General features: G+C 40.6%; 1 protein-coding gene across 1 annotated transcript in view; it reads left to right on the top strand.

Moving 5' to 3' along the window:
• The window catches only part of LOC120999212 (titin homolog), a 946,165-nt gene that overhangs the window by 150,505 nt on the left and 779,137 nt on the right, over positions 1 to 16,523 (top strand). The window contains exon 9 of the mRNA XM_040430085.1: positions 1,825 to 1,881. Within this exon, the coding sequence (XP_040286019.1) occupies positions 1,825 to 1,881 (57 nt within the window). The remainder of the gene's footprint in view (positions 1 to 1,824; positions 1,882 to 16,523) is intronic.

The raw sequence follows: 16,523 nt of genomic DNA, 5'->3' as shown, positions 1-16,523 counted from the left end.
AAATGAAACTGAGCATGGGCTTCCATCTTAGTGAGCCGCGCAAAGAAATAATAAAAAGAAAAAAACAGCAGGTGGCGCTATACAGATACTTTTTATTGAATAATTCAGTAGCTATATAATATTTTTAATTACTTGCAATTACAAAAGTATTCAGATTCAGGTGCTGGTTTAAAAACTGTAAAATATTTTTCGGCACAAATGACTTTCCATTTTATGGAGTGGGGCAATTATGAGGAGCAGCGATCGAACTTCCCCTTGTCATTTAACCCCTCAGATGCCACTTTCAGGGCATACTCACCTCATCAACTTTGGATACTTTAGTTCGCTCAACACTATTGACAATGCCTCACTAAAGGTAATCTGCTATCCAAATAATCACTAATGACTCTCTAGGGCAGTGTTGGCGAACCTATGGCATGCCTCTCTGTGGGCACCCGCACACTTGAAAAAGTCTTTGGTGTACTAATATGCCTTTGATTTTTCCTGTCCTTCATCAGCGCAGTGCGTACTATGAATGGCACAGGCAGTGCATTGAATGTAGGCAGGCTATTATAGCTAAATGATACATGGAAGATATACTATATTGCTATTCAGGTTAAATTGCTGGCTTGGCACTTGGCGATAAATAAGTGGGCTTTGGATTTCAGTTTGGGCACTCGGTCTCTAAAAGGTTCACCATCACTGCTCTAGGATCATAAAACAAAAAACAAAAGAAAACACTTTTGTGGAAAACTACGTCATTAGATATTGACTAAACACAAACACAAATTGAACAGTACAGAGCAAATTAGCAATGCTACTAATAAAAATACCTAACCTTACAGCACATAAAAAACTAATTAAATATATATATATATAATTTTTTTTTTATACCAACAAGGAATCATGGTTAATAATTATTGCTTTATAAATAAATCTCTATAAAGTTACTTCCATTCAGTGGCAGAATTCAGGGTTTTCCTAAGATGCTAAGGAAGCATGCACAATTGATGGATTGAAAAAAATAAAAATAAAAAAAAGGGATTTTCCGCCTTTACATTTTTTATTTACCAAATTGTGTTTCCCTGCTAGGGATTTTATAAGAGGCAACAGGGGAAATTTAAATGAAAGACTGTCCATCCCTCATGCTCACTTTCTAAAACTACTGTCTTGGGGACCAATAGAGTTTATACCACTTCTGTCTGCATTCATTACAATTATTTAACCAAATTTGCAGTTATGGATTTAGTCTCATCAAAACAATCCCTTGCCAAGTCATATTAGGATATCATACCAATCATAGAGAGAGATGTTCCTCAAAACCTGGTGTTGGTATGTGGGCTCAGGGCTGGCAGAGTCACATTTAGCATTCCTAGTGCTGATTCCTGATCTACTGTGCTGACTTCTGATCATACTATGAAGGACTTGGCATGACCATACATTAAATGATCACCAACAGATCGCTAGTGGGTCCTCATTTAGATCAGGGTTTTTCCAGATGTGACTGACAACCCCTCTCTTAGTAATCAGTCAGAATATCTGGATAATGATTTGTTATGTCCTTTAAGCTTTTTATCTCGGCAGTATTGGACGAGAGCTGAAGATCTTGTCTGCAGCCACCATGTCTAATGGAAATCCAAGACAATCACACAAATGTTGATAGAGCTGTGTATAGATTACTGCAACACCTTTTTATCTACAAACTAGGGTTTGCTTAGTATACTGATGTGGAGAGCACTTTATAAGGTTTTAGCCCTGAAGCTGAGAAGGGTAAAAGCAGTTTGTAAATTCTACAGATCCCTTTGAAATATACTTGAAACATATTTTGTCTTTTACCTATTTCAGAAACAACAAAAGAAAAGCAGAAAGTGGTGCCTGAAATAAAGAAAGAGATGAAAGCAGGTATGGCATATGTTGTTAATGTTCATTTTATCCGGTAGATCGTAAGTTTAGTGTTGAATTATTACAGAACCATTTAAACATTTAAGTGGGATACCAAATCTGTAAGTAAAACCTATAGGTGTTCTCTAGGATTAGAGGAAAATGTCTGCTTTCCTCCAAAACAGTTCCATACCTGTCTTCAGGTTGTATCTGGCATTGCAGCTCATTATTAAAGGGGATGTGTCGTCATAAATGACCTATTGTTTAAATCATATTTTTATGTTCAACATATTTTGAATGAACTTTTAATGATGTTATTTTTAATTTTCCATGTCAATATCTATATTTAAACAAAAACCTTGACATTCTTCATTTTTCACACTGGCTTCACTTCTTAGTCTGTACAGATCTCTTTACTGCAGTTATCTCATTCTAATCCTGCCTGTAATGATATCACCTTTGTGTATAGATAAGACAGGATCCACCATTCACAATAGGTGATTGTCAGAGCTCTTCTATTCTTTCCTTGTGCAATGACCTCTACCCTGATCACAGAGCATGCCCAGAAAACTCTCCCATAGAAGTCTATAAGGTCCCCTTCTGACCATTGTGTATATGACCCATGGGGCTATAGTAAAGCAATTTTCTAACATGGCCGCCCCATAATCATGTTCAGGAAATAGAATAAACAAAATCCGTTTTTACTGGCAGAAGCTGCAATTCTTTTTTCTAGAAGAAAGCAGCCATGTTTTTTCCTTCCTGGACAACCATTTTAATTGTTTAGTGATAATTAACATATTTAGTTGTTAGTGAATAGAACATTATTTGCATTTAGATGGGAGATGATAAAAGCATGTCTTGACAAATTTCTGGTTTAGCTGTTATTGAATTTCTTATGTTTTATTTAGGTAACTAAGGCTATGTTTACATGCTCAGGCTGCTGCATATGTACAAAACTCAACCCAAAAATTGTGCAGTCATTGAGTGGCCAGCATTCAGCTTCCATAGTGTCTGATCATGGTGTTAAAGGGGTTGTCTACCTTTAGGGGGCTTTGGCAAACACCCTATCCTGGGAAGACTCACAAAGGGTAGCATACTTACCTGCTCCACAGCATTGGGTCCCATCTCCTTCGCCCTCTGACCTCAGCTGCCTCCCTCGTTTTCCCCACTGTCAACATTTGCTTTGACACTGCTGCAGCCAATCACTGACTGCTGTGGCGACCTGCTCCCCTTGTGTAAAATGACTAATTGACTTGATGGAAGGGGAGCAGGTCGCTAAGGCCAGAGTTTAGCTGCAGCATTGTCAAAATGGATGTTGACAGCAGAAGACCCAAGCAGGTCAGCTGAAGCCAGGGAAAGAAGGAACTGGTATTTGGCCATTCACCACTGGACCCCATTGACTATAATGAAATCCAGCGGTGATCCGGTCGCAAATCATTGCATGCATTGCCAGAAGGTGGCTAGATCTGATTGCATTATAGTCAATGGGGTCCTGTGGTGAACGGTAGTATCTGGCTAGGCTGGATCTGGCGAACTCTGGCAGGCTGTTTTCTGCTGCAGCATGCTGGATTCATTTAATGCAAGTGTTAAACTACCATAATTTTCTAAAATGTATAGCTGTAGGTAAGAACATTTAACCCAGAGTCCAGGAGAAAGGTCTGAGTTTGTTGCTGTGTTTAAGTCATAGAAAAATACCTAGATTATTTGTTTTAAATACCTAGACATTTCAAGTTTTGCTATTGTTTGATTAGGACTAGAAAGGTATATTAGATAAGTGATTAGTAGTCTAGTCTTTTCACTAGACCATAATTAAAGATACTCTTAAGAGAGAGTGATATTTGATGATTAATGATGCAAATCGTGAGTCATGCAGCTAAGGAAGACCAAATTATACAGGGCATGAGACTCTTAAAATATAACTTTTATTCATCAAAGTTTAAAAATATCAAAATAATAACAATCCTCAAAAAAGAAAAAAATATCATGAACCAAGGTTCATTCAGTGAGATACCATTCAAAAGGGTGGGCAATCAGGAGAAGGGACGCAATACAGGGAAGGGGAGTCTTTCCCTATTCAGTGCCTGTACTGTATATCCCTTAGCCCAGAGATGTGCCCAGATGGTGGGAACTCTATGTCCTCGTGCCTACCCTATAAGACCCTATTATACCCTACTAGACCTCAACGCGTTCCTCAGGGGGTAAAAATGGAGATGGTACATGGTAAATAATAGCAATGATAGAGTATTTTTGGTTTACAACTAGAGGAGATAAAAAGATAATCACAGAGGAGTGGATGATAAAATATAATATAATACAGTATGACCCCAGGAACACTGATAGGTCCCCGTAACTGTAATTGTTATCAGATAAGTGCAGCTACATGGTGCCGAATAAATGCAAGGAACAGATCACATATGCAGCAATATAGCAGAACATAGTCTGGAAAGTGGCACTTACAGATGGATACTTCTCAAGATACGAGCGCTGGGGCCAGGTTTCTTCTTGGATGAGTCAGGATGGTGCAGCCATATGTGATCTGTTCCATGCATTTATTTGGCACCCTGCCGGACAAGCCTAACGCTAGTGTGAAAGAAGCCTAAGGTTGGGTCCTTAAGAAAATATTTGTAATGTCATTCCCAATGCAGAAGCATTGCAAGGCTGTGAAATGTCAGATTTCATGCCATGATATTGTTTAAAAAAAATCAGATTCTCCCACGGCACTTTGTGGTACAATTTGTACTTTCTAATGGCACCATTTATGGTTGTATACAATGTAATGGTAAGGAGGAAAAAAAATCCAAATGGGATGGAATTATAAAAAAAACGCAACTTTGCCAAAGTTTTATGGGTTTTGTTTTTAAAGCATTTTCTATGCAGTAAAACTGTTATTTTCATTCTCTGGGTCAGTATGATTACAACAATACCATATACCGTGTATATACACTCACCTAAAGAATTATTAGGAACACCATACTAATACGGTTTTGGACCCCCTTTTGCCTTCAGAACTGCCTTAATTCTACGTGGCATTGATTCAACAAGGTGCTGATAGCATTCTTTAGAAATGTTGGCCCATATTGATAGGATAGCATCTTGCAGTTCATGGAGATTTGAGGGATGCACATCCAGGGCACGAAGCTCCTGTTCCACCACATCCCAAAGATGCTCTATTGGGTTGAGATCTGGTGACTGTGGGGGCCATTATAGTACAGTGAACTCATTGTCATGTTCAAGAAACCAATTTAAAATGATTCGAGCTTTGTGACATGGTGCATTATCCTGCTGGAAGTAGCCATCAGAGGATGGATACATGTTCTCATTCTGTTTACGCCAAATTCGGACTCTACCATTTGAATGTCTCAACAGAAATCGAGACTCATCAGACCAGGCAACATTTTTCCAGTCTTCAACAGTCCAATTTTGGTGAGATCGTGCAAATTGTAGCCTCTTTTTCCTATTTGTAGTGAAGATGAGTGGTACCCGGTGGTGTCTTCTGCTGTTGTAGCCCATCCGCCTCAAGGTTGTGCGTGTTGTGGCTTCACAAATGCTTTGCTGCATACCTCGGTTGTAATGAGTGGTTATTTCAGTCAACGTTGCTCTTCTATCAGCTTGAATCAGTCGGCCCATTCTCCTCTGACCTCTAGCATCCACAAGGCATTTTTGCCCACAGGACTGCCGCATATTGGATGTTTTTCGCTTTTCACACCATTCTTTGTAAACCCTAGAAATGGTTGTGCATGAAAATCCCAGTAACTGAGCAGATTGTGAAATACCTTTCTTTCCCACTCTGACATTCAGTTTGGAGTTCAGGAGATTGTCTTGACCAGGACCACACCCCTAAATGTATTGAAGCAACTGCCATGTGATTGGTTGACTAGATAATTGCATTAATGAGAAATAGAACAGGTGTTCCTAATAATTCTTTAGGTGAGTGTGTATATATATATATATATATATATATATATATATATTTACATTTTAATATACCTATATTTTAATACTGAAAAAAAAACTTTTGGAAAACAAAACTATTTTTTTCTTTGCATTGCCATATTCTTTTTTATTTTTATGTGTATGGATCTATGTTACGGCTCATTTTTGTGAGGTGATCTGTACTTTTATTGATACCATTTTGAAGTGTGTACTTTCAGTATGGCTAACATTTGTAGCTCTTAGACAGCTACTACCTGTCTCAGAAATTAAAGGCGTAAAGGCTATGTACACCTTTGGTGGCAATTTTCTTTTATTATTGCATTGTACTCATTTCGAGCTAAAAATCATTTTTTTTAAATTGGTCTTTATTAAAAATGATGAGTCATTTTTCCAGCACATCTTTGAGTTTATCTATCAGCAGGATCTGTATTTTCTCTCTGCTCCATCAGAGACAAATTACATGAAGATCAATGCTCTTTGGAAAAGTAAGCCAATGTGTAGATGTTTGGCACCTCATTTAGACAAACCTCTCATACTGTCAAGCAAGGTGGTCGAGGGGTGATGATTTGGACTTTTTTCTTTTGCAGCCACCTTACAGTTACCATTTTTTCAGCCACCTGGCTCCTTACAGTCATTGAGTCAACTATGAACTCTTCTTCTCCTGTGTATCAAAGTATTCTACAGTCAAATGTGGGGTAATCTATCCAACAGCTAGGTTGGGTCTTGCAATATAACAATGATCCAAAGCACAGCAGCATATCTATAGTGATGGACGAACATCGGCCGGGACGATTCACGAACGCGAAATGTTCGCGGAGGGCTCCATTCACTTTAATGGAAGGCGAACCTGGAAAACCTTCAGGTCATATTTGTAGCCACCAAATACTTACTAGAAGTGCACAAATAGTCCGACAACATGAACAGTGGCATACTAGGAGGGGGGATGACAAAAATTCCCACAGAAATTATGTATTTTAATCATGGGCCATTTTTATGCATCTTAAAAGGAAATTCTCAAAAATGTGCCCTGCTGGAGCATAGAAAATTTTTATTTTAGGCCACGGGAGTACGGGCCCTAAAAATTAGGCATTCACCTGACATAAAAGAAATTGTGACTATGCGGCTCGAGGTACATTATGTGGTCACTGAATAACAATTTTACTGTAGCCCACTGGAGTACATGCCCCATACATTAGGAATTCACTGTACAGAAAAGATCAAGTGATTATGTGGCTAGAGGTATATTAGACCGTCATTGGATATCAATTTTCCTGCAGGCCAGTACAAATACATGTCAAATACATATATTTAAAAGAACTAAAAATATAAAATTGGATTAAAAACATGGCTAACGAAATCCCCCTCTTGAATAAACCCCAATAGGCGAAATTCGATAACACGTGGTCGTCATAGGTGTTGAATTCCTCCGAGACCCCAACAATTAGGCATTCACCGTACAGAAAAGATCAAATGATTATGTGGCTGGAGGTATATTAGACGGTCATTGGATATCAATTTTACTGCAGGCCAGTGGAGTACAGGCCCTAAACATTAGGCATTCACCGGACAGAAAATATCAAGGGATTATGTGGCTGGAGGTATAATAGATGGTCATTGGATATCAATTTTACGAAGGCCAGTGGAGTATAGGCCCCAAACATTAGACATTTACCAGACATAAAAGATCAAGTGATTATATGGCTGGAGGTATATTAGACGGTCATTGGATAACAATTTTACTGCCAATGGCCACAAATTTTCTAAAAGCCTCCAGTTTATATGGCAGTAGTTGGCGGGCTAGCAGTTCAGACAAGCCAGCGGTCAGCCATTGGGCAAGAGGGTTATCCGACATCATCAACTTTTTAAGTTCGAACATTTGGGCCACGGGAGCCTGCCTTTTGCCAGATGAACGCGACAAAGGCACGGTGGAAGGTAGAGTGGAGGACAAATGGGAGGAGAGAGGAGAAGGAGAAGAGGCAGGATGGGGAGCACTGGGAGTGTGGCTTTGTGGGTTCTGACGATGTTGTTCCCACTGGGCTCGGTGATGGGAGGCCAGGTGCCTTCTTAAGGCAGTCTTCCCTAGGTGAGTGTTGGGTTTACCGCGACTTATGCGTTGAAAGCACAGGTTGCAGATGGCAACACTATTGTCAGCAGCTGACACGTTAAAAAAAGCCCACATTGAGGAGCCATGTGCTGGCGTCCTGGGAGCGACAGATGTGACCGTCCATGGTGGATGGCTCACTCCAGATACATTTGCAACCTGATTTTTGCCTCCTGTGCACTGCCAGTTCTGCCTGCTTCTCCTCCTTCTACCCCCTATCTGCTGCACTGTCTCTCCCTCTGAACTCCCCTCCTCTTCATCCCTTGTGGGCACCCACGTGACATCCATCGACACTTCATCATCGTCACCTTCACCACCACTGACATTAGAGATCTCAGAGTAGGCAGCAACAGCAGGGACCTCCGTCCTTGTGATGATCTGGGTACTGTCGTCAGACCGCTGGGTGGCGAACATTGCTACCTCCTCTTCCTGATACGATGCCAAGAATGGCTGCATATCGGTAAGGTCTGGGAATGGATGGGAAAATAATTCCTCTGACTAGAATAGAGGGTCTTTGGTGGTGGTGCCTTTGGGGGTGCACACAGCAAAGAGTGAGGAAGGTGCAGATACAGAGGATAAGGAGGGTGCAGAAGTGGAAGGCTGAGTGAGCCACTCAACCAACATTGGTGCGTCCTTTGACGTAATCGCACGCACCTTCTCCAACTTCCCACTTAGGCTCCGGCCTGGTGCACCAGCCCGACCCCTACCACCCCTGCGGAATGGCCTGCCTCTTCGTCTGCTTGTCATTTTCAAAATGACCCTGTGACAAAGTCCCTATAGAAGAGCAGTATTTGTGGAAGCAGGTATATTGCAGGCCTCCATCAATATTTGGTGGAAGGCGGTATATCAATCCCCTTTATCAGTGTTTTGTGGAAGCAGGTATATAGAACCCCTTAATGAGTATTTTCTGGAAGCTGGTATATCAAACCCCTTAATCAATATTTGGTGGAAGCCAGTATATCACAGGCCTCAATCAATATTTGGTGGAACCCTGGATATATATCCCCTCTATCAGTATTTTGTGGAAACAGGTATATAAAACCCCTTAAAGAGTACTTGCTGGAAGATGGTAAATCAAACCCCTTAATCAATATTTGGTGGAAGCCTGTGTATCGCAGGCCTCAATCAATATTTAGTGGAAGCTGGTATATCAATCCCCTCTATTAATGTTTTGTGGAAACAGGTATATAGAACCACTTAATAAGTATTTGCTGGAAGCTGGTATATCAAACCCCTTAATCAATTTATGTTGGAAGCTGGTGTATGGCAGGCCTCAATCAATATTTGGTGGAAGCCGGTATATCAATGCCCCCTATCAGTATTTTGTGAAAACAGATATATAGAACCCCTTAATGGGTATTTGCTGCAAGCCAGTAAATCAAACCCCTTAATCAATTTATGGTGGAATCTGGTGTATCGCAAGCCTCAATCAATATTTGGTAGCAGCCGGTATATCTATCCCCTCTATCAGTATTTTGTGGAAACAGGTATTTAGAACCCCTTAATGAGTATTTGCTGGAAGCCGGTATATTAAACCCCTTAATCAATATTTGGTGGAAGCTGGTGTATCGCAGGCCTCAATAAATATTTGATGGAAGCCGGAATCTCTATCCCGTCTATCAGTATTTTGTGGAAACAGGTATATAGAACCCCTTAAAGGGGTTATCCGAGTTATTTTTTTGTTCTTTCTATGTTCCTAACTGGGCAAATATAACAGCTTTCCAATTCACTCACTTTATCTCCAGTGGCTGGTTTCTCAGATTTCACTGAGGGTCACATGACCTATGATGTCAGCTTCTCTCCCTGCTCTGATAAAGGTCGTTTACAAGCCTGTAAACGAAACGTCACTGTGCTGGCCACGCCCCCCTTCACTGTCCGCTGTGTGCTCTATCCTAGGAATCTTAACCCCTTCAGCTGCACAGACTCAGGGCTGAAGTGTTTACTGTGTAGCTGCAGGCAGTGAGAGAGACAAATGCTGGGCACAGGAGCTGAAAGAGAAGTTTTGCAAAGCATTACAGGTAGGGGTAAGATCCTGTGTGTATTAGCAGTGTCATTATATAAGTGGAACTTGTACAAACCGGATTCCCAAAAAGTTGGGACACTAAACAAATTGTGAATAAAAACTGAATGCAATGATGTGGAGATGGCAAATGTCAATATTTTATTTGTAATAGAACGTAGATGACAGATAAAACGTTTAATCCGAGTAAATGTATCATTTTAAAGGAAAGATACGTTGATTCCAATTTTCACGGTGTCAACAAATCCCAAAAAAGTTGGGACAAGTAGCAATAAGAGGCTGGAAAAAGTAAATTTGAGCATAATCAAGAGCTGGAAGACCAATTAACACTAATTAGGTCAATTGGCAACATGATTGGGTATAAAAAGAGCTTCTCAGAGTGGCAGTGTCTCTCAGAAGCCAAGATGGGTAGAGGATCACAATTCCCACAATGTTGCGCAGAAAATTAGTGGAGCAATATCAGAAAGGTGTTACCCAGCGAAAAATTGCAAAGACTTTGCATCTATCATCATCAACTGTGCATAACATCATCCGAAGATTCAGAGAATCTGGAGCAATCTCCGTGCGTAAGGGTCAAGGCCGTAAAACCATACTGGATGCCCGTGATCTCCGGGCCCTTAAACGACACTGCACCACAAACAGGAATGCTACTGTAAAGGAAATCACAGAATGGGCTCAGGAATACTTCCAGAAACCATTGTCAGTGAACACAATCCACCGTGCCATCCACCGCTGCCAGCTGAAACTCTACAGTGCAAAGAAGAAGCCATTTCTAAGCAAGATCCACAAGCTCAGGTGTTTTCACTGGGCCAGGAATTATTTAAAATGGAGTGTGGCAAAGTGGAAGACTGTTCTGTGGTCAGACGAGTCACGATTCGAAGTTCTTTTTGGAAATCTGGGACGCCATGTCATCCGGACCAAAGAGGACAAGGACAACCCAAGTTGTTATCAACGCTCAGTTCAGAAGCCTGCATCTCTGATGGTATGGGGTTGCATGAGTGCGTGTGGCATGGGCAGCTTGCATGTCTGGAAAGGCACCATCAATGCAGAAAAATATATTCAGGTTCTAGAACAACATATGCTCCCATCCAGACGTCATCTCTTTCAGGGAAGACCCTGCATTTTTCAACATGATAATGCCAGACCACATTCTGCATCAATCACAACATCATGGCTGCGTAGGAGAAGGATCCGGGTACTGAAATGGCCAGTCTGCAGTCCAGATCTTTCACCTATAGAGAACATTTGGCGCATCATAAAGAGGAAGGTGCAACAAAGAAGGCCCAAGACGATTGAACAGTTAGAGGCCTGTGGGAGAATGGGAGAGCATTCCTAATTCTAAACTTGAGAAACTGGTCTCCTTGGTCCCCAGACGTCTGTTGAGTGTTGTAAGAAGAAGGGGAGATGCCACACAGTGGTGAAAATGGCCTTGTCCCAACTTTTTGGGGATTTGTTGACACCTTGAAATTCTGATTCAACATATTTTTCCCTTAAAATGGTAAATTTTCTCAGTTTAAACTTTTGTTCCGTGATTTATGTTCTATTCTGAATAAAATATTAGAAGTTGGCACCTCCACATCATTGCATTCAGTTTTTATTCACGATTTGTATAGTGTCCCAACTTTTTTGGAATCCGGTTTGTAGTTCTACACTTACAAGTTGCTGTTTTCTCCCAGCACTCAGGGCAGCTCTTGTAGCCACTCCCTTAGCAGTGTCATTATACAGCTGGGACTTGTAGTCCTACACATACAACATGCTGCCGAGTCTCCCAGCAGGCAGACATGTCACTCAGGGCAGCACTTGTATTCACTCCCTTAGCAGAGCAGGGGGAGGGGCAGAGATTGTTTTTATTGCATGTAAACAAAGGGCCAGAAAAGAACCAGGGAAATGAGGAAATATATATATATATTTTTTGCATAAAACTTGCTTAGCTCAGGTATATATCAGATATTCAGTGCTATATTTTTTTTTTCATAACTCGGATAACCCCTTTAATGAGTACTTGCTAGAAGCCGGTATATCAAACCGCTTAATCAATATTTGGTGGAAGCAGTGTATCTCAGGCCTTAATCAATATTTTGTGGAAGCTGGTGTATCACACCCCTCAATCAATATTTTGTGGAAGCTGGTATATCACACCCCTCAATCAGTATTTTGTGGAAGCTGTTATATCAAACCCCTTAATCAGTATTTTGTGAAAGCAGGTATATCACACCCCTTAATCAGTTTTTTTTAGGTGCAACAGGTATATCACACCAGTTGCAATTAGTTACTTCAAATAGCGTTTGTCCCTCTATCTAGCTGCGGTATCTCAGCAGAACCGCACACAACTGCTGCACAATACAAATGCACTATAATATACTTTATATGTTAGAAGGTATATTATAGGTATATCACACCCCTCAATCTGTTTTTTTTCGGGGGGAGAAACAGGTATATCACACCAGTTGCAATTAGTTACTTTAAATAGCGTTTGTCCCTCTATCTAGCTGCAGTATCTCAGCAGAACCGCACTGTAACGGGGTGCCGAAGGCACACTCGGTCTCCCATCAGCCGCAGACCTGCTGCTTAGCTTCGGGAGTGAGGATCTGTGTTTGACCTCGTTCCCAGGGCAGCTTTGCTAGCTAGGAGGCTCCCTGCTCCTAGGTCTGCCTTGAGCGCCGAGCTGATCACTCGGTGCTCGACTGGTCGGTCTGTCGGTCATGTGACGCTGGCCACGTCACATGACCCAGACTCCCCACTATAAATACAGGCAGCCTGCTGGCCACAGGTTGCCTGTTAATTTAGGTTCCTGGCAGTTGTTGGATACCTGTGTACTTACCTGATCCTGTTCCCTGACGATCTTTTGCCTGCTCCTCCTGTACTGTGCATCCTTCCTGGTATATTGACCTCGGCGTCCACCTGACTATTCTTTGCGGACTCCTTTGGTACTTCTCGACTCTCCTGGTATTTATGACCCCAGCTTCTCCTGACCTTTCTTTGCTTATCCCTCTGTACTGCATTGTCCTCTTGGTTTTGACCCAGTCCGTTCACTATCCGTTATTTGTCTTGTCTGTCCTTTCCGCACGTATACTAAGTTAGGGACTGCCGTCCAGTTGTCCCCTGTCATCAGGACAAGTAGGCAGGGCCAGGGGTGAGGGTGGAGCGCAGTGGTCACTATCCTCCCCCCTGTGTGTGTGTGTACATGACCGTTACACGCACACAACTGCTGCATAATACAAGTGCACTATAATATACTTTCTATGTTAGAAGGTATATTATAGGTATATCACACCCCTCAATCATTTTTTTTTTTTTGGGGGGGGGGGGACAACAGGTATATCACACCAGTTGTAATTTTCTATTCCAATAGCGTTTGTCCCTCTATCTAGCTGCAGTATCGCAGCAGAACCGCACACAACTGCTGCCCATTGCCCAATACAAATGCACTATAATATACTTTCTATGTTAGAAGATATATTATAGGTATATCACACCCAACAATCTTTTTTTTTTGCTGGGGCAACAGGTATATCACACCAGTTGCAATTTGTTTTGCCAATAACTTTTGTCCCTCTATCTAGCTGCGGTATCTCAGCAGAACCGCACATAACTGCTGCAAAATATAAATGCACTATAATATACTTTCTTTGTTAGAAGGTATATTATAGGTAGATCACATCCCTCAATCAGTTTTTTTTTTGGGGGGAAACATGTATATCACACCAGTTTCAATTAATTACTTCAAATAGCATTTGTCCCTATTTCTAGCTGCGGTATCTCAGCAGAACCACACACAACTGCTGCACAATACAAATGCACTATAATATACTTCCTATGTTAGAAGATATATTATAGGTATATTGCACCCCTCAATCAGTTATTTTTTTGGGGGGGCAACAGATATATCACACCTGTTGCAATTAGTTATTCCAATAGCGCTTGTCCCTCTATCTAGCTGCAGCATCGCAGCAGAACCGCACACAACTGCTGCACAATACAAATGCCGCCATATATCGCCATATGTTCGCATGTTCGGCGAATCGCGAACTAGCAAAGTTCTCCCCGAAATGATCGCCGGGGGAACCACAAGGCTATCTCAACATATCTGCAACAGAATGGGTAAAAAGAAAAGAATCAATTTGCTACAATGGCTCAGTCAAAGTGAAGACCTCAACCCAATTGAAATGCTTTGGAGGGACCTTAAGAGAGCTGTGCATAAATGAATGCCCACAAACCTCTGCGAAGTGAAGCAATGTATTAAAGAAAAATGGGCCAACAGTCTTTGAAAATGATTACTTCAAGTTATTGCTGCTTAAGGTGATTCTACAAACTATAGATTCATAAGGTGTACTTAGTTTTTCACAAAAAATGTTTCCATTTTGGCTTCATTTGTGTTGAATAAATAATGAGATGGTGGCATCTGTTGTGTGGTTTTAATCTGAGGGTGTATTTTAGATTTTCTAAGGATGTCTTTTTTTAAATTAATTTTCTGATACATAAAACTATAGAATTCAAAGAGTTGCACTTGTTTTTTCTCATGACCATATGTACATTTAAAGGAAATGTGTCAAATTTGACAAAACATTTTAGAAAAAAGTTTATATAATTCAGTTGTTGTTTTAATATTCAGGTGACTGACAGCTATATATAATGCTGTTGCACCAACTGTCTTCAAAATTTGGAGCGATTGCAAGAAATTTGTGCTTGTCACGACAGTCCATTTGAAATTCTTTTTTAGATCATTACTTTAATTAATCTAAGGCTTCTTGATGTCACTGTGGTATTGATTGGCAGCACCTGTTAGCTTGAAGAGCTTTTCAACATTCTTTAATTGCCTACTCTTTGATGCAAACTAGAGCATTAGAGGCTGGCAAGCAAATCATCATTGAAATGACTGTAAATGGATTTACACTGATTTATAAGTAGACATCAAAAAACCTAGCAGAGCAGTTTAAGATGGCAGCTTGTGATGGTATTACAGCTCTGATATGTAAAGAAATGAACTAATCGTGATAGTGCATTAATCATTACATTCTGGAGCAGAGTTCTCCACAGAATGTTAATTTAACTTTGACTTTATTTTTGGCCTTATGTTTCAGTTATCCAGCTACAAGGTTAACTATCCCATTGCATTTAGCACATTAGATTATAAAACTGTAAACTGGGCTTCATACGGTATTATTCAGTTATGTGGTAATATGGTTACACATAGACCTTTACAGCAAATAAACAGTTGACAAAAGCAATAAATCAGGTTCCAGCTTTAAAATTTCCATGGGAGGTTATAAAATGGAAACAGTGGTGCTTAACTGTTTAGGCTTTAACATTACACAGTACCTTGTATGTATAACATATGCAGGGATATACAGTAGTACCTGTCTTTCTAGTGAAAAAATATTTTTATTCTATGCTTACCTGTAAATCATTTGTACATGGATTGAACTACAATAAGGTTGATATTCTATTGGTAGGACTTGAGTTATTAAAACGTCTCCTTTAAATGAAGAATGTCAAGAATTGTTTACCTTCCAAATTACTGACAGCACTAGATATGTGATGGGTAATATAATTTTACATTTATCTTGGTTGATTCATGTGTCATTCAAACAAGGTCTAATCTGTTTCTTGCTGCCATCAAGTCACTTCATGTACAATATTTGGAATGCTCCCCACCACCTCCTCTTTGATCTTCAACCAAGAGACCACTAGAGCCTTCCCCCAAGAAGAGAAGGGAGGGATGGGGAAGCGTTCAGTAAAGAAGTTCAGTACATTGCACATGGAGGGACCATCCACCAGACACTTACAATCACAGTGTTAGGAGGATTAAATTTTTTCTCACTCATGAAAAGCAGCTAACTACTAACCATATGGTAAGTTTAAACTTTGACACAGCAATTATCAGTTTTTGCGGTTTCTTTTTTCACCTTCCCGGAGTCATAACATTTTTATTTTTCCATTCACATGGCCGTAGGAGAGCTTGTTTTTTGAGGCATAAGTTGTACTTTCTAATAGCACCACTTTATATTGCATATAATATAATGGGTAGCTGGAAGAAAATTCTAAATGGGGCGGATTTGGAAAAAAAAGAAAAATTATGCCACAGTTTTATGGGTTTTGTTTTTACGGCATTACTTATGTGGTCAAACTGTCCTGTTACCTTCATTCTCACTGTCAGTACGTTTACAATAATACCTCATTTATATAGGCTTTATGTTTTAATACTGAATAAAATAAAAACTAGATAAAAATATTTTTTTCTTTGCATTGCCATATTCTGACCCCTTTAAAGGAATTCTGTCATCAGGTTTGGGGCTATAGTGACACGGACATGCACGGCTAGATCGCTGCTAGCATGTCCGCAATATATGTGTCCTATAGGGCTGTGTGGTTTTAATTTCTTTAAAAAAGGATTTTTATAGATATGCAAATGAGTGTTGAATGTGTCCAAGAGGCTGCACTAACCTTCCTTGTGCCCAGCCGTGCGCCGCCACGCCCGCCTGTGAAGGAGCCCAGCACCCCCTATGTCTCCTCCTTTCATCAACGATAGATAGCTGTAATCTCGCGATGCGCGAGCTCGCGCATGCGCAGTTCTTTCCCTGAGGCTGATGCCAGCACAGGGAAGGAACA

This window comes from Bufo bufo, chromosome 4 (genome assembly GCF_905171765.1).
Source record: "Bufo bufo chromosome 4, aBufBuf1.1, whole genome shotgun sequence".
Taxonomy (NCBI): domain Eukaryota; kingdom Metazoa; phylum Chordata; class Amphibia; order Anura; family Bufonidae; genus Bufo; species Bufo bufo.
The sequence above is the reverse complement of the archived record's forward strand: the minus strand, read 5'-3'. Positions and strand labels throughout refer to the sequence as shown.